The following is a 27,287-nucleotide window of genomic DNA, read 5'->3' as shown; positions in this document are numbered from 1 at the left end:
GCCGATTCCTACATTTTTCTAATTTGGGACCCACTTTTAGAAACAAATTCTAAAGAATATGTTGTCGGGGCGGCACGGTGGCAAAGCGTTGCAGTCACGCGATCAACCAGAACGTCCTCGTGATCGAGGACACATTGAGCACCCCTGCAGTATACAGTATGTGGTTATGAGGGCTCTGCGAGCCATACGCAAACACCAAAAGAGCCAGGTGTGCCTCGCGATAGGTTCCCGACTCCCGCTCTAAACCATCAAAGAGAGAAATGATGAGTCTCTTACACCAGGCTGAGCACCGAGTCTTTGAGTTTGATGGAGTGGAGACAATTTTTCCAGTTGCCAACCGCAGAGTGAACATAAAGCCTGGAGGGTGATAGAGAAAAGTCAGAGAAACACAAATTCTTAGACATGGTTCATTGGAGCAACGGTCACAGAAGTGGAAGACGTTTGTGTATAAAAAAAAAAAATACGAATACGAAACTTGCTCACTATCCCATCACATCCTTTTCCTACGCTTATCATGTTTGATGTAGTGTATGGTAAACATGTAAGCCAAAATTAGTCTTCATTGATTAAAATATGCAATGCATTAGAAGATTATCATGAAAAGCTCTGTTTTGATGTACCGTATTTTCCGCACTATAAGGCGCACCTAAAAGCCTTTCATTTTATATGCGCCTTATAATACGGTGCGCCTTACATATGGATCAATATTGAGGCTTTAGTGCAGCTCCAGCTAATGGATGCATAATGTAACCCCAGCCTCTACTGTAGCGTCTATTCTATGCGCCTTATAATGCGGTGCACCTTATATATGAAAAAGTTTTGAAATAGGCCGTTCATTGAAGGTGCGCCTTATACTGCAGTGCACCTTATAGTCCGGAAAATACAATAACAGTTGCTTGCTTACCAGCCGTTCTGGGCCCCGAGCCACATGGTGGGTGCCATGCTGGTGTAATTCTTGGACTCTTCAACACCATCTTCCATCTCTGGAGGTACTGACGTCTCTTCTTTGGGCTGACCAGCGGCCCTGCGTGCAAGGACAGTTTGCAGAGTTCCGTCTCCTCGCTGACGCACTTTGATTGTACCTGTCAGTGGTGTCTGCTGGACGAGGCGGCGGATCGGTGAACACGTGTTCCATGAACGGTCCTGAAGGTGCGGACCCGAGTTCCGCGTGACCGGATGTCGACTCGGGAACTTCGGTGGCCTCCGTGGCCTCCTCAGCGGACTGGGCCGAGTGAATCTTGCCACTTGCAGGGGGCGCGACAGGCGCTACAGCGCAACATCGTGACAAAATTAACATGACGCCTGGCGGAGCCGACACGGTCTCACCTCTCCATGGTTAAATGCAAATGTAAGGGTGCATTCAGGGGGTGCCCACCTTGTCCTTTGTCCATTATGGGAGTGTCAGTGCGTGAGGAGCAGTTGCTACGGGCAACACTGCAGTTAGTGGCGCAACCCACTAGCGTGATACCAGCCAACATACCCTCCACGCTGCCGCTGTTCTCGCCACCCCCTGCACCACCACCACCCGGATCCAACACGATCTCACCAGCCGCATAATCGCTTTCACTGGCAGCTGCACAGGCGCACGCACCAAAAAGTTCAAACACTAAACCACTTCATTGCTTTCTATTCTATTTTATCATATTGAACTGTTTTTTGGAGAATGGAACCAGTTGATGGCGTGAGCTGTGATCTTCACCTGGCACACTAGAGATGCAGAGCACGTGAGCGTTGCAGACGTTGAACTGGTCGACGAGCGAGCCCGGCTGGTTGGCATCGATGATCACCACCTTGCTGGCGGAGTGCGTGCTGGTGAGGATCCACACGCGGCTGCTCATGCTGTCTGTTTCCTGCAGCTCCTTGGACTGCAGGAGGAGAAGAGCCTTAGAGGCTCGGCCGCGGGTGGTACAAATACTCACTCTCTACTTCAAGAAATGTAGAGATATTTGAAGGTACGAGTACAAGTTGTGATTCTATTCCGGTACTTGGGTAAAATAGTATAGAGTTTGTAAAGTGGAAATGCCAAGTTATGTGCAATACCCATTCTGATAACTTGCCACAGTTATCCATAATTTCCTTGTTTTATTAACTTGCACAGTGCTTGTACTGACATGAAGAAGAAAAAAAAATCATTTTGCATGCCACTTTTTGTTTTTTTTATCTATCAAGATAATGTGATCGCATAGCTTTGCTATGTTGTCTATTTTGGGAATCAGAAATCAAGGGAAATGGGTTTTTCAACAATTGCTCATGTTTGGTAATGCAAAAATGGTTGTAATATCTCAATGTTATTTTGGACATATGACAATTTCAAATTTTGGTACAGATTTTCACAAGAATCATGGAAGTTGGCACACATGATTTGCCACATAAAGTCATGTGATGGGCCGTATGTGGCCCCCGGGCCTTGTGTTTGACACCTGGCGTTTAAGGCCACAAGTTGTCAACTGAAGTTAACGTTTACATCTGTCTCTTTGTCTTTTTATATTGCAACATCGTCCACGGAGGTTGAAAAAAAAAAAACAAAAAACTAACAAGCCAAATTTGACAAAGTGCAAAGTGCAGATATCTGTTTTCAAATGGAGAGAGAGAAAAAAAAAGTACAAGGTTCTCCAAAATATAACTACTCCGGTAGAGATATCTGAAAAATCTACTTTTACCCACTGCAGATCAACTGAGAGGCAATGATGGGTCGCAGGCTCACCTTCCTCTTCTCGGGAGAGTTGTGGTTGCTCTTCTTGCTTCCGTCAATCTCCTCCGCTTGCAGGGGGTCACTGCCACTGGGGACCGCTTGAAGTGGTCCAGACTCCTGGCTGGTGGCTCTCCATCCTGCCAGGTCCACTCCAGCTGCACACCACAGCTGAGGCAGCCACAAAGACGCCCATAATCAGTGAGGCCATTAAAAAAATAAAAATTAAAAAAAAATCTACGTGGAACATTTGAAGTCATTCTCCCTGAACCAGTATGACATTCATCTATTCTAAAAACAGTGATACCTTGACTTCAGAGTTTAATTTGTTTCGTGACCTAGCCTGTAACTCAATTTAGTCGTACGTCAGAGCAGTTTTCTTCTCTATGGTGAATTAAAATTAAAAAAAAACTAAAAATTTGTTGGAGCTCCCCCACCCCAAAAAAAAAAAACCACAAAAAATGCTTCATGTTTATAATAATTAAAAATAACATTCCATTTTATGGGAAAAGAATAGAACAGAGCAAAAGAGGATAACAAATAAATAAATACATTATAAAACAAATATTTATTTATTTATGTAGATCTTTCAAGCAGCAGCTTTGCTCAATCTCGATCGTAATTAAAATTTTGGCTCGCAATGTAACAGATAGATAGATAGATAGATAGATAGATAGATAGATAGATAGATAGATAGATAGATAGATAGATAGATAGATAGATAGATAGATAGATAGATATAGATAGATAGATAAAAATGACCAAGATAAAAGTCAAGGCACCACTGTACGTGTAATTCTTCCTTTTATGAAATTCTCAAGCATCATCACGGCTGTCCAGCCTTCGTGAAGATTGCTTTATTATCAATCTCTGCCAACCTGCAATTCTATGCCTGTGATCTCCTGCAGAGTGCAGTGTGTGAATTTCATTAGGGTGTAGTTAATTTAGAAAAATCAAAAAAGAACTTCTTACCTTTCTGTTGGGGTCTTTCTCAACTAAGGGTCGACAGTACACCGGGACAGGAACGTTCTTCATGCGATTGTCCTCTTTCTCACTGTTGGTCTAAAAGCAAAAGTTGGCAAGTGGGCCAGAAAAATAAAAATGAATAAACATTGGTTGTGTGGCTCCTCTTCAAACACATTCTGGGTTGCTGGACAGGATAACAACAGCAACAAAAAAGAAAACTTGGAGGCATTCGAGAAAAATTCTACTTAAATAACTACTTTGTTTGGTTTGTATTCATTAAAAACTCATATTTGATCCTGATTCCTCACTTTGTGTTGGACTGAGTGACCAAGAGGACGCAAATATCCCAATATGTAAACAATATTTGTATAGAATAAAGATGGTGGTAATAATAGCATGGATTTCAAGTGGATCAAACACCTATTGTGAATTTGGCCATTCAGCTCAAACATTGAACGGTTGAACACGAGGCAAACAGTAATGAGAAATATTTGTGTCCCCGCTTTGGTCAGCACGTCGGTGGCTCTCCTGTTATATAGGTCAGCGCCGTAGGGATGCGTGTTAAATGGACGCTCAAGCCGAGACTCTGTTGGTGTTACTTGCCTGTTGTCTTTTCAGCTGGCTGTCCTGAGCGCTGTCCGTCTGACCGCCAGTCTGTGGGAGACCAGCGTTAGTCTCAAGACTCTCATATTGTCAATGGACTGAACCGCTCCAGTAGGTAGTTGATGGCCCCGTCACAGCATGACGTTCTGGTCAGCGTTCTCTGAACATTTCAATCGTTCTATTTTTCAGCGTTCTCAAATGAGGATGACACATCTGGCGTGTGATTAACGTGTGTCTAACGCACGAGAAGCGTGTAACAGCGACCAAATAAGATACCCCTAAAAACCATTAGCATGTGCTAACGTATCACTGGCACGCGACGAGCGATTTGTCAACGTCAGACGAGCGTGTTGAGCGTGTGACTAAACGGGTGAATAACGACAGAATAGCGTTTTGCTGGCGTGTAATTTTTACAGTGGAACGGGAAGCAAAACGTTGGAAATTTCATACTCACTTCAGTTGTTCTGGTGAGTTTGAACAGTCAGCATCATGCTGCCTAGACGAAAAAAAGGTGGGAAGCGGACTTCAGCAACTAGCGCTGCAAGTAAGAATGCAAAGCATCAGTTTATATACCCATATGCATGGAAGTTCAGGAAACACTCGAATGACGCTCAATGGACACCAAACGACGTTCGTTTGACTTTAGTTACCCGCTGTGTGCGCTACGGGATTGTTCAGTGGTCGTTGGCAGGTCGCCAGCGAGTCGTTCACTGCAAAGCAAACGATTAAGCAACAACCAAGTAACGCTAGAGTAACGACTGACTAACGATAGCCAAACGCGTGCAACGCTCGGCGAACCTTAGTAAAACGTTCCACGAATGTTCTTGAACGTTAAACGTTGATGAACGCTGGTCTCGGTGAGAACTTTTGTGCATGTTCAAAACTTTTTTTCCGGACCGGCGTTCTCCGCCGATTCCCAGCGATCATTGACGTTCACTAGCGTTCAAACAATGCCCTTCTGGCGCTATCCCGGCGACCATGGGCAACTACCAACGTTTCCTCAAACGCTACAGAACGCTGAGCAGAACGTCATGGTGTGACGGGGCCATTATGTACATCTTCATCCCTCATTTCCAAAGGTAACATGGTATAAATCTGGTAGGAAAGGGCAACTACGGGAAATCTTAACTAAAATTATTTGCAGCACTGCAGTCTCAACGGTCGCGGCCGCAAATTCATCTTGATCATGACCAGAAAGATCTGGGGTCACGCGGGTCGGGGTGACCTGTGTACCTGTTTGAAACGTGGCGGAACACTCCAGCCACAGGCCTGCATGATGCCGTCGTCGCGGCGCATGTGCTCGCGCACTTGCCGGTACTGTTCCCGCCGCTGCTCTCGGCGGGCCAACAGTGCCGAGTCACTGAGGAGAGACGCAACACCGTTACTGGCCAGTCTGGAAGCAGCGGCGAGGTAAGAGGGTTTTTTTTTTGGGGGGGGAGCGAGGAGAGAGAAAGCCAAGCGTTAGGAGGCAGCCAGCAGCAAGCCGCACACATGAAGATGTCTTGCAATTGGCCTTGCCTTCTATTATACGATACAGTAATCCCCCACGATATCACGCCTCACCTATTGGGGTATGCTAAACATATACAAGTTTTTTTGCGTTGAAAAAGAGTTACGTGTTTAAAAATTCTGTTTACAATGTGAATTCAATGTGCGGAAGAGACATTTTACAGGGCTTGGACGTCAGGGTGAACAAGGGCTTCTCTGTTGACCAAAACGCTCACTACATTTACAACCGAAATTACAATACTTGTTCCGTGTATTTATTTATTTCCAATAATGTAAATCTGCCCAGTCATGCTGACAAAGGCAGTTTAAACTCCACATCCAATGGTAGTTTCTTTCACCAATCAGATTTTCAAATTCGTGTTCACGGGCCTGCATCATTGGGCGCCGATGACATCGCGTTTTTCTATCCTCTGATTGGTTGGTCAGAGCAAAACATTCTGTACACATTGATAGTTATTAATCAGCATCTCTTGTAAAGATAGCAGTTTGATTAAAATTTTAAAAATTATTCTGCGTGACATTGTGTTGAATTTTTGTGATGGTTTCTGTAATTGTGAGGTGGTAATGGGAGTATGAAAAACAGTGTGTGGAGTCAGACAAGGCCTTACTAAAGGCCCAGGTACAAAATGCATGGCCCGTCACTGATAATTTACTGATAATTTTGTGGGTGGATGTGCGTAGTATGAACTCCCGCGATGAATTGGGGGGGGGGGGGGGTGACCGTAATTCACGTGTTTTCATCTTTGTCGTGCGTGAGGCGATTTAAGCCAGCTAAAGCGAGCAAAGCGGCGAGGCGTTAACACGGAGAGGGAGGAAGCCAGTGGCGCGCGCTCACTCTTCTGGGAAGAACTCCAACGTGCGGTTGGAGGTGGAGATCTGGCACATGGTGTGGCTGCGGCGCTGGGGGAAGCCCGCCGGTGAGGGCGACTTGTAGTGAATGTTGACGCTGTAGTACGGACGCTTGACAGGCGGAGGACTGGACGATGAACTGAAGAGACGCGCAAAGCTGGAGGGATGCATAGATGTTGTCATTTTGTTTCCCGTTTTGTTTGGGGGGGGCGACTAAAAACAGGTTTGTTTCAAGCAGAAACTTACAACTGCCAGATGGTTGACTTCTTTTTCTCCTGTATTGCAGGACTCTCGCGGGAAGCCCTGGGGGCGGGAAAATATACATATACACATATAAATATAAAGATAAGTGGACGTTTAAAAAAATCAACAGAATCTATTTTTGGAGATAATTATTTTATTCATCATCAACCTATATTTACAATACAGTGTTCACAGAATATTTTTAGCCTACCCTCCTTTATTGGCTAAAAAAAGTGACCAATTTCGTTGTAGTCTTGTACATAATACTTTTCTTGTGACATTTTGGCGCCGATGAATCTACGAATTAGTTGAGCAGGTCTGACGGTCTGAGCGCTCCCGGTGCTGCAAAGTCTCTTTGTGAGTAATGCGCATGCGCATATTTTTTGTAAACTTCCGGCCATTCTGAAACATTCCCATCCGTGCTTCAACATGTGCCATTCAACAAGTTGTCGCCGAGTGTTCAGGATTGCTATGGATGTCTCAGAAAGACAGTGAACGTACATACATGTGTATATCTTTTCTTTTTTCTTTTTTTATTAACTTTTGTTTTAAGGATAGGTTAGGGTTAGGTTACAATGTATGTTAGCTCCCACTATGTGGAAGAAGGGGAACTATGAGACCGGGAGATTTCCCAGTAATGGCCCCGTCACACCATGACGTTCTGGTCAACGTTCTCTGAACATTTCAATCGTTCTATTTTTCAGCGTTCTCAAATGAGGATGACACATCTGGCGTGTGATTAATGTGTGTCTAACGCATGACTAACGTGTGTCTAACGCACGAGAAGCGTGTAACAGCGACCAAATAAGATACCCCTAAAAACCATTAGCATATGCTAACGTATCTCTGGCGCGTGACGACCGATGTGTCAACGTCAGACGAGCGTGTTGAGCGTGTGACTAAACGGGTGAATAACGACAGAATAGCCTTTTGCTGGCGTGTAATTTTTACAGTGGAACGGGAACGAAAACGTTGGCAATTTCATACTCACTTCAGTTGTTCTGGTGAGTTTGAACAGTCAGCATCATGCTGCTTAAACGAAAAAAAGGTGGGAAGCGGACTTCAGCAACTAGCGCTGCAAGTAAGAATGAAAAGCATCGGTTTATATACCCATATGCATGGACGTTCGGGAAACACACAAATGACCCTCAATGGACGCCAAAGGACGTTTGTTTGACTTTAGTTACACGCTGTGTGCGCTCGGGGATTGTTCAGTGGTCGTTGACAGGTCGTCAGTGAGTGGTTCACTGCAAAGCAAACGATTAAGCAACAACCAAGTAACGCTAGAGTAACGACTGACTAACGATAGCCAAACGCGTGCAACACTCGGCGAACCTTAGTAAAACGTTCCACGAATGTTCTTGAACGTTCTGCAGCATTTAAAATTAAACGTTGATGAACGCTGGTCTCGGTGAGAACTTTTGTGCATGTTCAAAACTTTTTTTCCGGACCGCCGTTCTCCGCCGATTCCCAGCGATCATTGACGTTCACTAGCGTTCAAACAATGCTCTTCTGATGCTATCCCGGCGACTATGGGCGACTACCAACGTTTTCTCAAACGCTATAGAAAGCTGACCAGAACGTCATGGTGTGACGGGGCCATAAGTATCTGCTACGTACCCAGAGTTCCCCTGTTAGTAACGCACGTCCATTCATCACAAGGAGACTTTTCAGGACGGGGGAGCGCTCAGACCGTCACACCGGTCAGTACATGTCGTACTTGTGGCATCTAGAGGTAATTATAAATCTTCTTAGGGTAGCATCAACTAATCACGAATTTTCATTTTTCGTAGCAACTGTCCCCTGAGAATAGCAAGGGAACACTGTACAAGCAATATTTAAGTAAAATCATTAATGTCGCAGGGGTCGTAGAATTGAAAGATGCAAAATCAACTACTGCTAATCTTGCAACAAAAGAAAACAATAGCCAAACAAGAACTAATGATGAGTGATAAAGTAGTATGGAGACGTGAATTAGTGAATCACTTAGCATGAAGACTCCTTGCTTTTCACTTTTTAACTGTCATGCAACAAAAAGAGTCAAAAACAGCTAAGAGAAAAATTGTAAAGCATGTACTTGAACAAGTTTTGTCAGTGAATAAGAGAAGGATTACTGCTTGCTTGTTTGCAACTCATTTTCAGATGTACACACATTATGTTCGTCTTTTATTATTAATGTTGTATTATTGTTTGTGTAGTCATAACGGATTTGAGGACAGAGACGCTTTCCCACTTTACGAAAAATACACATTTGAAGTCAACTTTTATCAGAATCAAATCCTGAAACACACTTGAAAAGAGAATTCATAAGATGGCTCACAGGATCAGGAGCATCAAGAAATAAAGGAACCAGCCGGGTTGATTTTTCGTGCTGGCCGCGGCCGCTTACAGCACACCGCTGTCGGACGTGCCGCTGAGAAGGACCGATGTGGGAGGAGTACATCAATGTGGTACACATGAAGCGGATGTGTGCACAATTACTCCCGTGATCAAACCCGTGGGAGGGACGCATGGAAAAAGTTTGCTTTGCGTTTAGTGTGAAGGTAGCAGCACAATGCAAAATATGAGTGGGACATCAATCAGACTACCTTTCAAAGACTACTGAAATGCTTTCACATACCCAGCAGATTTTTTTTTTTTGTTGGAGTATGCGAGAGGGGATGTTTTTGCCAGTTGCAAACCTTTCAGTAGTGTGTGAGAGGTAGCGAACAGTATCACTATTTTCTCCAGCGTCTTCTTGGCTCCGCATACCTGATCATCTCCGTCCACCGCACGGCCTCCTGCAGCTCCATCAGCCTCTCCTTGTACTGGTTCCTCTCCATCAACACCCTCGCCATCTCTACCCGGGTAAACCGTCGCCTCTGGGTCATGGTCATGTCGCCGTCTTGTATGGGTGATGAAAACTGAGCGACAGGTGGCAGTTGTTTGGGTGGTGAAGCAAATATTTACATATGCTGCTTAGCTGAGGTCATTTTATGACAAACAATACAGCCTCAGTTTAATAAAAATGTGAAATCTGAAAAAGAAGGTTATATCATTAGGTCATAAGGTACCAAAACAAGGACACATACTATCTGCACTTTAACGAGTTGGAGCAAGCGCACACACATCATCGCATCCAACGTCATCACTGGCACTTTACATTGTATTGGCGTGCAATTAATTAAGTAACTTCTCCGCGAATCGTGTCTACATTTTCTCACTCAGTCTTCAAAGCTAAATTATTCGCAATGTTGAAAATGGTGGAAAAGTCACTACTTCAACATTTGGCGATTACAGTACGATTACCTTAGTGAGTAGTTTGACAACGACACCATTTTTTTTCAATTGGAGATGATTAGTGCGGACGTATATTGACAAATAAGGAGGACTCACATCATCATTTCCTTCATCCTTGGAGTCCCGAGATGCTCCGAGAGCCTCTGCTCTTAACCTGCAGCCCAAATACAGAAATAGGTTTTCACGTGTACTATGCGGTTAACAGCTTTGGAAAATGTTACTAAGACGTCTCAAGATACAGCAATGGAGTTTTACACTCTCTCTGTCGGAGTCAATCAATATTTGAGCAGATTTTAAAACAAAACAAACAAAAAAAAAACTATACATAAATTCCACTCAGTAATAACGAAAACAACATTGAGCTTTTGGCTATGAAATCACTGGGGATCATTTCAGGCTATTCACAGAGTAGCGTTCCATAAATACCTGTACCCATGTTTTGTTCCCGTGGTGCTCAAACTAAGACAGACCAGACTTTTACAAAATATTCACATGACTCTTTTTCTGTTCAGTTGCTATGATCAATTTGATCTTAACCCTTGAAGGTATGTATTAACATTCAAAACTGGTATAAGATAAACTAATTGTACGTAAGAAGTCATTTCCGGCCTACAAGCCACGACTTTTTTCACACACTTTCAACCCTGTGTTCTTTAGCGGTGATGCAGAACTAGTGTTTATGCGCCGCTAGTGTTAGCGTGGCACTAGCGTTACCGCGGCACTAGCGTTACCGCGGCACTAGCGTTAGCTCACCTGGTTATAGGCCTCGGTACACAGAAAGTTTAACCCTAGCGCCACGCTAGCGTTAAACTCTTTCCGTATACCGAGGATTATAACCAGGCGCGCTCTGTAGGCCAGGAATTACGGTACTTGTTTGCCTGGGAGCAAGTGTGTACAATACTTCCATAAAACACATCTGTGCAAATAATTCTTTCAAAAGATTCAAATTAGCTGACAATCATTTTTACCTGCGTAGTTCTTCTTCCAGCTCCTTGACTCTGGCATCCACCTTGTTCTTGGACTGCCTCACCGCCTCCAGCTCCTCCCGCAGCACCTCGTGCTCGCTGGACAGCTCGTCCACTTTGGCAATAAGATCGTCTTTGACAATGTTGAGAGCGTTTCTGTCATGTAAAAAAAAGGAGGGTTAAAACTTACAAGTCGTTCCATTCGCGCATATGTGAGTCGAACCGGAAAAAAATTGCATTTGTGGTTTTAAGACGGGATGCAGACGAGGGACAAACCTAAAATCTGAATGTTAAGGCTACTTTACAATTGAAATAGGAATAAAACAAAGATCTTTATTCATGAAATACTTAGTGAATTTACCGTCATTTCTGGCCTACAAGCCGTGACTTTTTTCACATGCTTTCAATCCTGCGGTTTATGCAGTGATGCGGCGCTAGCGTGAGCACACCTAGTTATAAAGTAAGCCTTGATACTCAGAAAGAGATTAATGCTAGCATTAGCGCGGCACTAGCGTTAAGCTCTTTTGCTAGCACGGCGCTAGCGTTAAACTCTTTCTGTATACTGAGGCTTATAACCAGGTGCGCTCTGTAGAACCGGGAATTACAGTACTTTTGAAATGACAGCATACTGCATTTTAGGTTGACCCTATAATATTACACTCAATATCATTCGCTTTTTGAGGATAGTGTATTAAAATAAAAAAGCGTCCCGTAATGCTGACTGCTGAACATGAGGCAAGTCTGGGCTTCTTACTTGGTTTCTAGGAGCTGTTTGTTCTCTGTCAGCAGGTTCTCCACTTCCTTGCCCATCCCTGAAACACACACCTTTGTTACTCATCACACCACCACATGTTTTTGCTGTGTAAAATTAGAAGCATTTCCAGTCTTTCTGCATGAACCCTAAGGAGGACAAATGATGAGAACTCTTCCCACAGTGCATGCTGTTATATTTTAGTACAGTACGGCTATTAAGAAGAAAAAAATCTGTACTAAATTGTATACGTTGAATATTGGGTAAACACCAAATGAACCCTGAGGCAAAATAAACTTTTACTGTATATCTTTACTGATTGAAAGGTGCGAAAATATGGGGAAGAATTTCCTGGTATTCACAAAATCGGGGTTCACCGCTGTTGTGCTTCACCAAGCAAGCGCGTTGATCAAAGCAAGCTGCACGCAAAGGCAACACGAGCCAAACACAAATGACAAGTTTTATGCAAAAATTGGAGATGGAAAGAAAATTTGAGTCATATCATGCAGACTAATAAAGAAAAGGGGAGGGGCTGTACTACAACAGGACAAATTGTGCAACTAAATCACTGAACATCTGAAGTACTGTTTTTTTGGTTTGTTTTTTTGAAAAGGCTAAAATACACTATTAAATCGATATTCATTTAATTTAATTAAACAAAACAGGTGTCAAACAGTATGATTTTTTCTATATTCTGTCACTTTGATTTTGTAATTAACTTTTGGGGAAGTTCAACTAAGTGTCACAAGTGGCAGAAGTAAACAAACTATGGTTAAATGTAAATGTGAGAAAAGGTGGCAAAAACAAACAAACAAACAAACAATAAACCCACACAACAAGTATTAAAAGTGTACAATCAGCCTAGTCCAAATGAAGTAACAAGCCAATGTGAGCTGAAGCAAATTCTAAAGGCAAGGGCGCCTTACCGAAGAAATCGTCTCGGACTGGAGGCGCAAGAGGGGAGAGAGAGAGATAGAGAAGGCGGAAGAAGGGAAGGAAGATGATGGATGGAGAAGAAAAAAAAGGTTGGAGAGAGAAGATGCTGGTGAGCATTTATCAAATTTACAAATGGACGCTTGAAGAATCAAATACCATCTATGTCCTGAACTTTGAACACGACCAGAAAAAAGGAGGGTATTTTAAAAAAAATGTGCAATATTAATATTAATAATATATTATTATTTAAATAATCAAGCATATTCACAATACGTTTCAATTAACAATTATCCAAATGAAATCCCAATTTTAAAATGTGTAGTGGTAGTTTACTGGACAGGAATATAACTGCTACACTTGAAAGTTAACAAGTAATTTATTTGTTCTGCTTTTTAAATCGAAATGAAAAGTTACTTTTTGATGGATTGTGCGTTTGCAGAGCGCCAAGAGGTGAAAGACAGGAGATAAAATAAAAACGTGTTTCAATACACACCTGAGAACTCGCCTATGGGTGTCACCGGCAGAAGCACAAATAGGGGACAAAAGAAAAAGAGGGGGAGATTAGCAGAATAGAATCACTTCCTCCAATGTTGACATTAAAATGAGAACATAATTTCAAACTATATAAGTTGGTTCAAAACTGGGGGAAAAAAGCGTTTGTAAAAATATTTTGCTGCCTTTTTTTAAAAAGTCCCTTTCAGGGCTTAATGCCTCTGCACAAGCCAAAAATGACCAACAAAATAAAGGCGTAAATGAAATAAGCAGCATGGATTACACAGACTGCCAGTGAGAGGATCTCGGGAAGACTGCAGTGACGAATGAGCTGCTGAGCTGCAGCCGCAGAGCGAATTCCGGCCTCAGCCATGCCAAGTCAAATGCATCCACACCCATGCACACGCATGCTCATGGCTCAACTCCTATTTCCCCCAAAATTAGTCCAATCTGAACAGTCTGGTTAGCATGGGAGAATCAAAATGGTCCTCCCAAAAAGGTGTGAAGGATGTTAAGACATTTTGTTGTCGTCATACCGAGAAGCTCCGCACCGGCGTCTACATCTCCAATGATGTCCGACTTGGCATCTTTGATCTCGTGGTACAACGAATCTGTGTTGATGCCGAAGGCCTCGTTCACGATTCCCTGGGAGGGGCTACAACACCAACACATAGCACATGTTGGACATTTGAGCTCAGCTCCATGAACCCAAGCAGGGGTAATTGATGATGTGTGGTGTTTCAGCTCAAGACTAATCGAGACGTGCAAAGAGCTGATAACTGTAATTTCCGGCCGATAAACCACAACTTTTTTCACACGCTTTCAACCCTACGGTATTATGCAGTGATGCGGCTAATTTGTGCATTTTTTCTAACGCCTGCAAGGGGACACTTGATTGGAAAAGGTAAGAATGAGACCGGTGGAATATATGTGCCGAGGAAGTGACTTTTACCGGCCCTGTTAGTGCTGTGCTAGCGTGTTGCTACTGTGTTACTAGCGTGTCTCAGTGATATTTACCGGTAAGTTTTATTTTAACCAGCCCTGTTCGCACTAGCGCAGCACTAGTGTTAGTGCTACCGTTAGCGCTGCACTAGCATTAAACTCTTTCTGTGTACCGTCTTTGTAAATATCTCAATGTGGGTTTCAATGTGGGCACTTGCAGCTTTTACACAGCTGTGGCATATGTATGTACCAAATGGTATTTCGTTTTACAAATGTACTCATTGAGGGTTGTAACCTGGTGCACTCTGTAGGCCGGGAATTACGGTATATATTAAAAACACTCAAAAGATGTAGTCTGGACTCTTTGTGACCATATATACTATGTATACAAATTATCTTGGCCACACTGATCATCATCTTTGCAATATGTCAAAAGACTGCCTCATAAAAAAAGGGTCAAGCTCCCTCCTGGAAAAACAGATGTGTCCATTTTGTTTAGGTTTGCATCAGTTTATTTATTATGACATCACGTTTTTTCTTTTACATGAATAAACATACAGTATGAGGACTACGTTTAGGCCTGTTGAGGACTTTGTCAGGTGAGTACACGTTTGTCAAACTTGACCTAGTCTATACTTTGTCATATCAACACACGTCAGTATAAATCGTTCAATGTGGTTGTATAAACATTTGTCTCTTTATGAGAAAGAATACAAATAAAAACCCTGAAATGAATGCCTTTTCAACTAGTGTTTTTCAACAAATATTTGAAGATGTTATAGTGTGAATGTGGTAGTCCTCCAGAGAGGGGCTTTCACTTATAAAAAGTAAATAAATATATATATTTTTAGTAGCACAATTTTACTCTGGTAAGAATAAACTACTATTTTTACTGTTGTTGTTTTTTCCTTTATTTGTTGTTTTTTTTTTTCCAGCATTTCCAGCTTTTCTAAATCATTTGGTACCTGTTTCCTCCTCCGTACACTCGGGGATCCACACACATGTCCAATTCAGGAGTAGAATCGATGATTTCCTGAAACTCTGACCACTCATCGCTGCTTCCCATGCCTGAAAAAGAAAACCAGAAATGACAAATTCAGCTGCAGAAAGCAAAACTTATGGGTTTTGGGTAAGGAGGGTGGAAGCCGGGATCATCAGTGATATTACCGATGCTAACGTTCCGAGTTTCCTGAGAAACCTGGACTTCCATATTCCGGCTGAGCCGCTTGCCGCTTTTCCTGCCCCGGCTTCCGGCCCGCATCACATCAAAGTCAGCGGATGGTAGGAACCCCTCGTTGATTGGGGTGACGGTGGCAGACGGGACAGAGGAGGTGGGTGTGTTGGACTTGCTTCCAGCGCTGCTGGGTGTGGCTGCCACGGAGTCAGACTCCGATCCATCCTCCTTTTGTGGCATGAGAGGAGCAAAAGACAAGAATATACAGCATAAGCATCACATGCTGGAGGTACAGTCAAAGATGAACTTCACCTAAAAGATCTGTGTGACCCATTTAATCTCAACAACTGGAGTTCAAACAGATATTATCTCCAATCATAAGATAAGTTTAGCTTTAGTTGAAGTTACTTTATTCAAGTCCAAAATAGTGCGAATGTTTAGAATTGCTTATAGATGCCACAAAATGGGAGAAAACCACTACACGGAGCACTTCAACTCATTTCGACATAGTACCTTGGGACCAAGATGCCACAAGATGGTGTCAAAGCAACACTGTTACACCATTTTATTATTATACGTATAACCATTATTCATGGTTATATGCACCTGAAACAACCCAAAAATACATGTATATCGTATTGGGCCATCAAAGAGTGCGAATATATACATATTCTACATTTACCCATTTAGTATAATTGCAATTTTTACTTTGACTGACCAGTAAACTTTTAAAGAGTTTCCAGTGGAATTTAGGCTTTTGGATATTATTCGATATATCAGGAACTTAGACGAGCGCATGTTTGTATTATCGTTTAATTGTGGAAAGAAGCATGATAGCAATAAAATGTTTAAATGTATAGCACAAGAAATTAATAAAGCCAAAGATTTTTCCCTTATCTAGAGTAGTATTCTGCAATCGACATATCCGAGTAAACAAACAGCATCCAAAAGCACAAACCTCAACAAAACTTAAAACACGAGCACACGAGACAGAAGCTCCATGATCACAAATACATGATCACAAAGTTCAAAAGAAAGCCATCGAAAAGGACCCTAGCTTGCTTGAGTCGCCACCCAAACATCCCAAATGGTGTACTATTAGATTTAAATGAGAATTATATTATGACAACAAAAGTGACGCAAGCACGGTGGGCTGGTCCTTGGAGGTGTGGCTTTCCGGATGGTCAGCGCTAAGGCTGGCCATGCGACGTAAACGCTCTCCGGGCATCGGTTGTCAGAGGTGGGGGTCAGTCAGCCGTGTTTTAGTCACAACGCTCAAGTCTTGACAAAAATCAAGCGAGTCAAGTTGAGTCATTATTTGGGTTAAGCAAGTCATACGTCAACTCACGCAATCGTGCTTGCAACATATCTGTACTTGTGTTAGATACCTGTACTGAAACATTTACAATCACACTCTAAAATAGTCCTAAATCAGTCTCGGTATTGTCAATTAATCTGTTATGTGAATAAAAGAAGAAAAAGTGGCAAAACTGGACGAAATTTTCTCTTTTTTGACTAAAAAAGCTCTGGTCTGAAGCCAAAGTAAAAAGTACAGGATGGGATGGTGTAAAATGTTAAAATTCCACCTTGGCAAAGCCTGATCGAGGATAATAGCACAAACAATAAAGTGCACAAAAAGCTATTTCTGTATTTTAAATAAAACTTAAAACTGTTTGGGAGCATCATTCAGCTTTCAACATGCATTGCTTAAGATATTCTGCAAACAATTATTCAGTTTTACACCAAGAAAAAAGGACGGGGATATCATTGTGGGTTAAAAAAAAAAAAAAGAAACCAAGTTGGAAACGTCCTTTCAAATTTATAGTTCATAGTTGGTTGGTTTGGTTAGCAATGTAATTTTGTTTGTTGACGTTTTCATTGTAAGTTTGCAAAAACACAAAATTGTTCTTAAAAATGTTCTGATGGGAATGTGAATGCTGTAATCTGGATCTTTGAATGAGCCATGTAACTTCAATGGATGACACTGATCTGACCACATTGCGTAAGTCTGATGTTGCTCACAGTGATCAAAGGGGGCGCTCACGGGCTTAGTGCGCTTGCTCAGACACATCAAAAATAAGAGGGAACATTGGTCACGGGATTTCCATACTGTATCTTACTTTACCGTCTTCTCAATTAAACGCAAAACTGACGTTTTAAGATTGGATGAATTTATTCGTGTTGACCCTTCCGTTTTCCTGACTTCATCAAAAACATAATCATTGAATAAAAACTGAGTAATCTTCAGAGCGCCTGCCATGATACTCAACTTGTGTGGTTGCCTCAGCGAGATTTAGAAAGTCGTGTAGTTGAGTCTACGTCAAGTCTTTTACAAGTTCTAAAATTGGAAACATGCAGAAAGTCTGCCTTGAGCCAAGTCAGGTGACTTGAGTCCCCCCACCTCTGGCGGTTGCGGTTGTGGAGAAAAGAAATGGCCGCTGTTTGTCCCACCTGATAGGCCGAACTGAGGGCGGACTGGCCGAGCTCGCTGACCTGCCAGATGTCTTTCCCGGGCATCATCCTAGCCCCCCCGTGACCCCCACGTACCATGCCCTCGCCGGTGGGATACAGGCTCAACGATGGTGGCCGCTCTGCTTTGCTGTTGGCAGGGAACACACACACAGATGTAGACTCAATGTTAGCTATAGATTCCAAACAATATCCCTATGTTATGTTGTTATTCATAAGACAACCGAAGACGAGTCCAGGATGCAAATAAATGCACACGAATCAGTTTCTCCAGAAACACTTCTCATATAATACATCCATTCATTTTCTGTGCAGCTTATCCTCACAAGGGTTTCAGGAGTCCTGGTGCCTATCCCAGCTGTCAAGGGGCAGGAGGCAGGGTACACCCTGAACTGGTTGCCAGCCAATCGCAGGGCACATCAAGACAAACAGTCGTACTCACAATCACACCTTGGGGCAATTTATAGTGTCCAATTAATGTTGCATGTTTTTGGGATGTGGGAGGAAACCCAAGTGCCCAGAGAAAGCCCACACAGGGACGGGGAGAACATGCAAACTCCACACAGGCGGGTCCGGGATTGAACCCGGGACCTCAGAACTGTGACGCCAACGGATTCCAGCTGACCCACCGTGTCACCCGCCTAAACAGTCTCTAATGAATTAATCTAATTATGAGGATAAGTGGAATAGAGGGTGGATAGATAATCCACTTTCTATTCCACTTATCCTCATTAGGGTCACGGGTGAGCGAGAAACTATCCTGTCTGTCTTACTGCAAAAGAGATGGAGTATACCTTGGACTGGTCGCCATCGTATGGCAGGGCATATGTAGACAAATACATTTCACACGCACATTCACATCTATTGACACTTTTGTTTCCTTTTTAATTCCCTAACATGCATGCTTTTGGGATGTGGGAGGAAGACTGGAGAAATGCCACACAAGCACGGGGGGGGGGGGGGGGGGACATACAGTTTCTACACAGGAAGGCTGAGATTCGAACCCAGAAACTCAGAACTGAGGCAGACGTGCTCCACTTTTTCCCAAGTATTTTCAATATTATTATTATTATTATTAGCATTAACAATACTAAAGATATCTGCCTCTTGATGAATTTAATCTCTGGAAAAATAATCTCCTCGAAAGCAACATACTACAAAGAAAAGTCAAAGGAACAGGAAACAAGAATCTTCACCTCACATGCATAATTCTCTCTCTTTTTTTTTTTTTTGGTTCAATTAAAATAAATGCATAACTATGAAACCAAGGAGACAAGAAGAAAATGCTCATAGATGGACAACAAGCACATGATGGAGGAAAGTGATAAACCTGAGCGCTTCGTCATATATTTGTTATCAGAACCAAATATAATAACGTCTGCCACTTGTTACCGGCAACAATTCACAACACTTCAAAGTCATTACAAGTATTCCGCTTCCTGTTTTTGAGACAACATGCCGAGCGTTTAACGAGGTGGGAATCCGGAAAGTCAAATCCGAGCAGGCAGGTTGAGGAGTTGAGGGAAAGGCGAGGGCGACAGTCTAATGGCCGTGTTGGATTTACCTTTTCCTCCATGTGTGACGGTGACTGCGCGTGCGCACAGCAGCACAGAGAGCGAGCCGGTAAGACACACAGGACACACAGTGTCAGATTGGCAAAAGACATCGACAAGACACATGAAACCACTCTTACACGTCATTGAAAAATAACGACTTCACTTGTTCACTCAATTCCTGACTTGTTCTTGTCTGGGTTCTCAACGTTCAAGGTATTTTTTATGTCTAATCTCTCTATTAATCCATCCTTAATGGAATGAATGTTTGCGCCGTCCCTTGTTTACGATGTAATCAGCCCCCCTTAAAAAACAAACAAACAAACAAACGGACAAACAAAAAATCATCAGAATCACATGCCAGGGCTCAATTTCTTTCAGTCACTGCATGTTGGAAGGATTATGATTTATTCGAAGTCGAGGAGATTTTAGGAATGATGTGTACGTATTGGACAGGAGGTGATTAATCTGCGGTTGTCCAAAGGCAACTGCCCCAGATTGTATCATGCTCAAAAGTATTTGGAACTCATTTGCTAGAGACTTTAAGCAGGAAAATTTAATCTTTTTTTTTTTTTTAAGGTGTATCCTAATCCCAGTTTGTGCACGAAACCCGTGTGTGACGGACTCAGAACAACAAATGGCAGCAGCGGTGCGGTGAAGAAACGAGAAGACAGATACATGGAAGATGGAACGTGAGACATCAGCAGCGAGACGGTGGATGAAAAGTCACGATTGAAAACCTCACAAAGACAATAAATAAGTATAGTATACATAATGAGTAGATACTCTAACACTATGCTACTCACGTTCGTCCACTGCCATCTGATTGGCTGTTGCTCCCTGTCTGCTGCAATTTGGAGCGCTCGATATGCTCGACATACGTCTGGATCATCTTTAATAACAGAGGGTGAGATCCAAGAGAAGAAGAAGTGCAGAGGGAAAGGTCGATGGTGGAAAAAGAACGGTCAGTTAAGCGAGAATGAAAATGAATTCCCGTACTGAAAACTGCTTTTGTAGCCCTTTGTATGGCTGGGAACTATATTTGGTGATTTGAAATTTGAACTCAAAATTGATGCCTCATTATAGTAGCTACGTTTTAATTTATAATCAGACAGCAAGAAAGGTAAACATAGTAATGAAATACAGTATTCAAATTATTCAGGGATAAAATACAATGCAAGCAAAGTTCCGTAATTTATGGCCTATAAAGCGTGACTTTTTTCACACGCTTTTGACCATGGGGTTTATGCGGTGATGCGGCTAATTTGTGGATTTTTTTCCTAACGGCCGCAAGGGGGCACTCCGGCGGAGAAGGTAAGCGTGAGACCAGTGGAATATATGTGCCGAGGAAGTGACTTTTACCTGTTAGCGAGTTACTGCCGTGTCTCAGTGATTTACCGCGGTGCTAGCGTTAGCGCGGCGCAAGCATTAGCGTTAAAATCTGTGTACCCTCTTTTTTTGTAAATATTTCATGTTTCAATGTGGGTTTCAATGTTGCGGCTTTTACACAGCTACGGCGCATGTATGTACCAAATGGTACTTCCTTTACAAATGTACTGCCTGAGGCTTATAACCGGGTGCGCTCTGTAGGCCGGGAATTACGGTATATTACACAGTTCTATTATTTAAAGTAAGACGCGATCATATTTTAATCAGTCGTCTAAAGGGTGCAATAATAAAACTTCAAATAACAAGTATAGCATGTGCTCACCCTCTTGAGACTGAGGGAAAATATAATAGTGATTTTAATGGATAATGTTTCAATAACAACTCAGCTACCACTTATGTTTGTACGCTGAATACAGTCAAGTTGATTTCAATTAAATCAATTATTTGTTAGCATTTACCTCAGTGTGACGCTGGTGCAGAGCATTGTATTCTTTCTTCATTTCAGACTCTCTTTCCTCCAACCGTGTGACTAAAACAAAACAAATAATGAAGTAAGTAACGAGTGTTTCACATTGTATCCTAGTGAACACCGTTTCATGACAATTGAGTACCAGTAATTCATTTTGACAGATTCGGACTGAGCTTCTCAGTCAACTCACTTTGGTCAGCATAGTTCTTGGACTTGAGCTCCAGCTGTTTCCCCTGCAGCTCCAAAAACTCCACTTGGACCTGAAGGTCCTTCTTGTCTTCCTCCAACTCATCCTCAAACTCAATGAATTTCTTCAGGAAATGACAAGTGAGCACAACAAAGCTTTCACTCAAAATGTGCACAAATGCCCAACATTAAGAATAATAATTGCAACATGTAATTTCTGAGCAAGTAAACACAACCTAATATTATTACTTCACTAATGGAAAGTACATTTAATTGTATTGTGAAAACAGAAGCACTGAAGACCATTGCTTGGGTAGTATGTACAATATTTGGGAGGGAATAAAGTAATCTCTACGTCCACTTTCTCCTATACGGTCCATCCACCATTTAAAAAAAAATAAATTAACTGCTGAACATGTTCAGGATCCCAGCAAGTCCCTGAACTTCGGTCGGAGCCAGATATATATGTAAGACCTAGACAGAGCGAGATAAACTAGACATTCAAAGGGATATTTACAAACAAGAGAAATCCACTCACAAATCCACTCCCTTCACTCAAATATCTCCCTTTGTAAAGACAATAAAAACATTTCGATTGATGCTGCAGGGAAACAAAACGGAATACTGTACGAAATAGATTATGCCAGTTGTAATTTGCGATGGTGTGGACCTGCACTGCATCATACTGACAGCTGGTTTCAATATATTTGTGCAGGCAAAATTAAGATTTGCATCTGTTTCCATTGTTTTGACTTCTTGTTACATATCCATCACTTCATGAAGTACACTAATATTAGCACAATATAAAAAAAACACAATAATGCTTAGTTTAAAGGTCAAGAGTCATGCCTAAAAACATTCTAAAATAGATATTGAAATGAAAAATACACGTAACATTATTCACGTCAATGTCCATACAAAAAAATAAATATGAGCGGAGAGCGCGTCATCCATGCGCAAAGTTGCGGAAGTGTCATTCGACATCCAAGTGGTCGCCATATTGGCTGTATCTACTGTCCGTGACATCACACTGGGACATTTGCCATTGAAAACACGCTGTGGCCCCGACTGTGGGAGATGAAAACATCCGAGTGAAGGCAATATTACCCAATTGTTTCGAGCCATATTTAGATGATATGCGGATCACTTCTAACTGACAACAGACTCCCAGACAGTATGTATGAGCCAGCCCGGCCAAAGCCGTGCTTGTCCGCGAGGCACGATGCGGCAGCCTCCGCCGGCAACCCCGACCCGGAAGCTGCCGCGCGCACATCAACACATTTAGCACCGCTGTCATACGTACGCGGATCTTTTGTTACGTTATGAGAGACGGATTACGTGGTACCCCCCAAACTATTATTTTTTTTAGTTGCCGTATACACACCTACCTGTCATTTTGAACCCACGAAGCTCTCGTCCTTTGCACCCGTGCAACGAGCAATACCCAGCAATACAACGAGCCGGCATTTTGGCTAACACGAAGGAACAACGACCTACCTTCCCGCAGGTAAAACTAATAGAAAGAAACGAGTCCGCTTGAGTGCGCTACTTCCTCCAACGTCACTTCCTGCTTCTTGTCAAAAACAAATCCCTTGAGAGGATTTTCATGGCGGGAGTTACAAAAAGCCATATACATCAAAATCATGTTTTGTGGTGAAAGAATGGATGGGTCCATACCGGCTGCTGTTTTTTCATTAATTACATACTAAAAATCATCCATTTCATGACACTTGACTTTTGAAGCAAAACTAGCGTCATTGTTTTTTTGCTATGAAAACGTTGCATCACACTCAATAGCTTGGCTGGTAATTATTTTACACTACTAGATATTTTCAGCCCGGAAGTACATACCTGATGTCAAATCTTTCCAACACGTCAATAAATCTATTTTTTTTAAATTTATTTTCAACGTAAAAAAATGGGGTTGCTAGAGGTGTCAGTAAAGATTCTAAATAAAGCTCCCAAAACACTGAGTTGCCGACACCGACTGTGCTTTTGTTAAGTAGTTCATATCTGTTTACAGGCTTGTTGTAAGTGGATGCAGTGCACATCAGCAGTGTTATGTTTTGAACTGAGGAAGCCGCTTGGGGCAAAAAAAAAAAAAAAGAAAAAAAATCATCCTGACACTCAAAACAACTGATATAATCGACTGATTGCCCTCTCCAAGTAAATAATTCTCCTGCACATTTTGCTATAGGTGTCAAGGAGGAGACAACGAGTTTTTGGCCTTGTTTACTAATTAGCTTGCCCCTGATAACCTTGTAATTGGAACCGCTGTTTGCTGGCCGCTGTTTGCTCCCAGCGCGAGCAGCAGTTTTTCTCAGCCACCTCCTTTATTTACATCCTTCCGCTCATTCTGTGAACGGCGTGGCTCTGTAAACCTCGGTTTGCTTCTATTGCTCAGCTTTTGTTGCTCGGTTTCTAATGCTTGCGATCACAAATCGGGTTAAGAGTGCCAGACCACCTCTTTACGGTATTGATTTCCAGTGATCATGTCCTCCCCTCCCCCACCATGGCCCTGATATCTTTACATCCTGTTTTTGTCTTGCATCTGAACGCCTCTTACGACATCCTTCGGGATCATGGGAACTGTAGTTCTCGCAACAAAACAGGCATCAGCTGATCAATCTGGTGGTAGAAAAATATATTCCACGGCGCGTATGATAACCGTATCTCATATAATCGTGGATAGAGTTCCTCTCTGAAATTTTACTTTCATTTTGTGAGACAGGGAAAGGTGGTCGGGGGGCTGCCACTAGCAATTTTTTACGATCATGATAAAAAATAGTTTTCAAACATGAAAATCGTCATATCAACCATCAAGTATCATCACAATACTGCTGAAAGCTGCTGAACAATAAATATATCGCACATATAGCATGTGGCCCACGACAAAATTGTGTTTGATCCAAAAGGATGGACGGAGGAGGTTCTGATGTGGCCCAAGGAGGGTGACTCACCTCCTCCGCCTGCTTGCGCAGCGCCTTCTCCCTCTCGTACTGGGTCATGAGCTGCTCGTTGTCCTCCTTCAGGAGCTCCAGCTCCACCTCGTGCTCCTGGTTCTCCAACAACACGGCGTCCAGGTTCTCCAGGACGTTCACTACCAGCGGCATGAGCTCCTTCACGACCTCCTCGTCGTAGCTGCGGATCAGCCTCTCGAACTCCCGGTAGATGCTGTTGGCCAGGCCCGACACCCGCTCCGACATGACAGTGCAGGAGCCGTAGTCGTCCTGGAGGGGGGGTTTTCAAAATTGATGGAATTGTCAAAGTTGGAAACTTTCGTGGTTATTTGTGGGAAATCACAGGAATTTAGAGGGGGAAATTGAATTTACAACACGAAATATTGGCTTGTAATAGGGAACTGTAAATAAAGAGGAAAATATCCAGTCATTCATTTTCTTTGCCGCTTATCCTCACGAGGGTCATGGGGGGTGCTGGAGCCTATCCCAGCTGTCAACGGGCAGGAGGCGGGGTACACCCTGAACTGGTTGACAGCCAGTAATATTCCCTAAATATAATACCACTTGTACATTGAATTAAGACATGCGGAGTCATCACCTTGTCGATTTATTTGCTTTTTGCTTGTGGAACAAAATTTGAAGTATGAGAACTCTCAAGTGATGTGGAGTTTCTTTTTTTTTTTCTTTTTGCCACCTCCCGTGTGGGTATTTCTGTGTTTCGTGTGAACGTCTGCTTATGGGAAGACAAAAATTTATGTATGTATAGTGCTAATGTATGTTGTAATGTGTGTTACACACTAGGCCATTAAATATGATTCCGATGTTTGAATATGAAACATTTCCGCTAAATTGACCTAAATTTTCAGGCAATTCCCAAATATTCTAATGAATTTCGACCATTTCCACATTTTTCCTGACAAGGTAACAGGAACAGGTAACGTGGCGCATTCCCATGCTGATTTTTGGCCGATTGGCGGCATACGCCCGTGACTGGTTGCCAGTTCTAAACAGTCCACATAAAAAAAAACTTCACTTTCAAACTTCCGCTCACATTCACACCTTCAAACAATTCAGTCTTCAATAAACCTAACATGCATGTTTTTGGAAGGCAGGACAGAGGATACACCTGGGGCACACCTGGATAAAAACCCACGCAAGCACCGGGAGAACGTGCAAACGCCACACAGGAGGGCCAAAGGACAGATTCAAACTCAAAACCTCAGAACTGTGAGGTGCATACCTGACGTCCTGCTGTGTGGAGTTTGCATGTTATGCTCTGCACGCTTGTGTGGGTTTTCTTTGGGTATTCGGGCTTCATCCCCATAATTCCCGCCAAGTTTCCAATTTGTAATGTTTCCACAATACATCATCTTAGTTTCCCATGGATAGTGCACCTGTGCAAGCCTACCTGGTAAACCACCTCGTCTATCTGGAGGTCCATCATCTTGGCGGCTGCAGCCGGCCGCGGTGATCCAGACGCGGACTTTCAATGGGTCTCGTCGACTGTGGAGTGTGTTTTCGGATCGGGTCAACGCAGGGAAAACGCGCGATTCCGCATCACAGTCACCTCGGCGAAGGAAATGGAAGAGGATGAAAATATTCAGAGGGCCACTCCTCCTCCCCCGCCAGCGCCGGCTCGTCGTGCGGCGGCCCAGCTGGACGAGTCCCTCCGAACAGCACAGAAAAGCGGCCTCAGGGCTCGCGGACACCGTGGGGCTGTCTTTTCAGTGGATGTGGCCTCTCCCGGCCCATGCCGAGTTGGGAGAGAGCGATGCCGTCGTCGGTAATGCCGCACCTGCCTCTTAGCAGCCGCCACCACCGAGCCCAGCCATTGCTGGCTGGGGAAATTAATACGTGAATTAAGGAAAAGAATGATAATGAGACCCCCAAAACGACGACGGACGCCACTATAAATAGGTCTGTGCCATTTTTCTTCGGGGTCGGGAGGTGATGGTGATGTCTCCCAATGGGAGAGGTTCTCGCTACCGCTCAGATGGAGGAGCCAGCTGACCCAATGGCGGTGACGTCACAGCGCCTGCGCCAAGGTAGCGCGAGGCACCGGAAACTAGACCGAAGACTTCAAGATAAAACGTGAAGATATTTAAGCAGAAAGATCAGGTTTAAAAAAATAAAAAGTCACCAAGCTTTAAGTCTGTTGAACTCAAGTGTAAAACTACGAACGATTTTGATTATCAATTAAACATTACATAAATTTTCCCAATGGAGTGAAAAATTATCCGCAGACAAACTAGATAATTTTCGAAGGCCATATACTGGTCGTTGCATTTGCCACAAATCATCCTTGAAGTCTGACGGTGTCAAACAATCATCTTAAATAAGACCACGGATCAGGAATATCTTGCTTCTCTGAAATCAAAAGTGTGAATATAACAAAATATTTCTACTGTTACTTCCTACTAGTACGCTTAGGTTACTGCACAACATATGAAACATCTTTCTTTGTCAATGATGCATGAATTTCTTTACCAAATGTTATGTGACTATACAATAAATTATTAATAACATTGCAACTCATTTTGAAGTAGAAATTGTTGTGAGCTATAAATCACGTGGAAAGCCATATTTTACTTCTGTTGGCTAAAACCGGAAGTAGTCTATTATCCAAGGCGCTTAGGCCTTAAAAGTGTCTGGCGATACAATATAATAATAATGACGACGCACTCTGAAACTGATGCTTCACTGTACAGACAAAGACAGCCGATGATACACTGCATCAGTGACAAAAGCTGGACAGAATATAAAAGTAACCTTCAATCATTGATGATGGAAGAATTCTGTTCACTTACATCATCATGCAAAAGTTCATTATGTGCCTATTGTTTAATCACACTTTGATCAGTTA

The 27,287-nt window shown here is 42.8% G+C and overlaps 1 protein-coding gene across 9 annotated transcripts in view; it reads right to left on the bottom strand.

Annotated features, from left to right (window-relative positions):
- Nucleotides 1-26,480, bottom strand: part of mapk8ip3 (mitogen-activated protein kinase 8 interacting protein 3) — a 33,214-nt gene extending 6,734 nt beyond the window's left edge. The window contains exons 1-25 of one of the 9 annotated variants that reach the window (XM_061845347.1): nucleotides 25,833-26,480; nucleotides 24,425-24,694; nucleotides 21,469-21,589; nucleotides 21,268-21,338; nucleotides 20,227-20,312; nucleotides 17,850-17,997; nucleotides 15,392-15,626; nucleotides 15,190-15,292; nucleotides 13,819-13,937; nucleotides 13,284-13,295; nucleotides 11,858-11,915; nucleotides 11,107-11,259; nucleotides 10,235-10,292; nucleotides 9,611-9,762; nucleotides 6,863-6,919; nucleotides 6,603-6,773; nucleotides 5,492-5,651; nucleotides 4,259-4,309; nucleotides 3,662-3,751; nucleotides 2,705-2,860; nucleotides 1,700-1,865; nucleotides 1,376-1,573; nucleotides 1,083-1,266; nucleotides 905-1,024; nucleotides 277-357 (exon numbers count right to left, since the gene is read on the bottom strand). In XM_061845347.1, the coding sequence (XP_061701331.1) occupies nucleotides 277-357; nucleotides 905-1,024; nucleotides 1,083-1,266; nucleotides 1,376-1,573; nucleotides 1,700-1,865; nucleotides 2,705-2,860; nucleotides 3,662-3,751; nucleotides 4,259-4,309; nucleotides 5,492-5,651; nucleotides 6,603-6,773; nucleotides 6,863-6,919; nucleotides 9,611-9,762; nucleotides 10,235-10,292; nucleotides 11,107-11,259; nucleotides 11,858-11,915; nucleotides 13,284-13,295; nucleotides 13,819-13,937; nucleotides 15,190-15,292; nucleotides 15,392-15,626; nucleotides 17,850-17,997; nucleotides 20,227-20,312; nucleotides 21,268-21,338; nucleotides 21,469-21,589; nucleotides 24,425-24,694; nucleotides 25,833-25,868 (3,056 nt within the window). In that variant the 5' untranslated portion in view covers nucleotides 25,869-26,480. The remainder of the gene's footprint in view (nucleotides 1-276; nucleotides 358-904; nucleotides 1,025-1,082; nucleotides 1,267-1,375; nucleotides 1,574-1,699; nucleotides 1,866-2,704; nucleotides 2,861-3,661; nucleotides 3,752-4,258; nucleotides 4,310-5,491; nucleotides 5,652-6,602; nucleotides 6,774-6,862; nucleotides 6,920-9,610; nucleotides 9,763-10,234; nucleotides 10,293-11,106; nucleotides 11,260-11,857; nucleotides 11,916-13,283; nucleotides 13,296-13,818; nucleotides 13,938-15,189; nucleotides 15,293-15,391; nucleotides 15,627-17,849; nucleotides 17,998-20,226; nucleotides 20,313-21,267; nucleotides 21,339-21,468; nucleotides 21,590-24,424; nucleotides 24,695-25,832) is intronic. The other 8 variants (XM_061845348.1, XM_061845342.1, XM_061845344.1 and 5 more) reach the window with 8 other exon arrangements.
- Nucleotides 26,481-27,287: the final 807 nt, after the last annotated feature.

Source organism: Syngnathoides biaculeatus, chromosome 16 (assembly GCF_019802595.1).
Source record: "Syngnathoides biaculeatus isolate LvHL_M chromosome 16, ASM1980259v1, whole genome shotgun sequence".
Lineage (NCBI taxonomy): Eukaryota > Metazoa > Chordata > Actinopteri > Syngnathiformes > Syngnathidae > Syngnathoides > Syngnathoides biaculeatus.
This window is presented reverse-complemented; position numbering and strand designations above follow the sequence as displayed.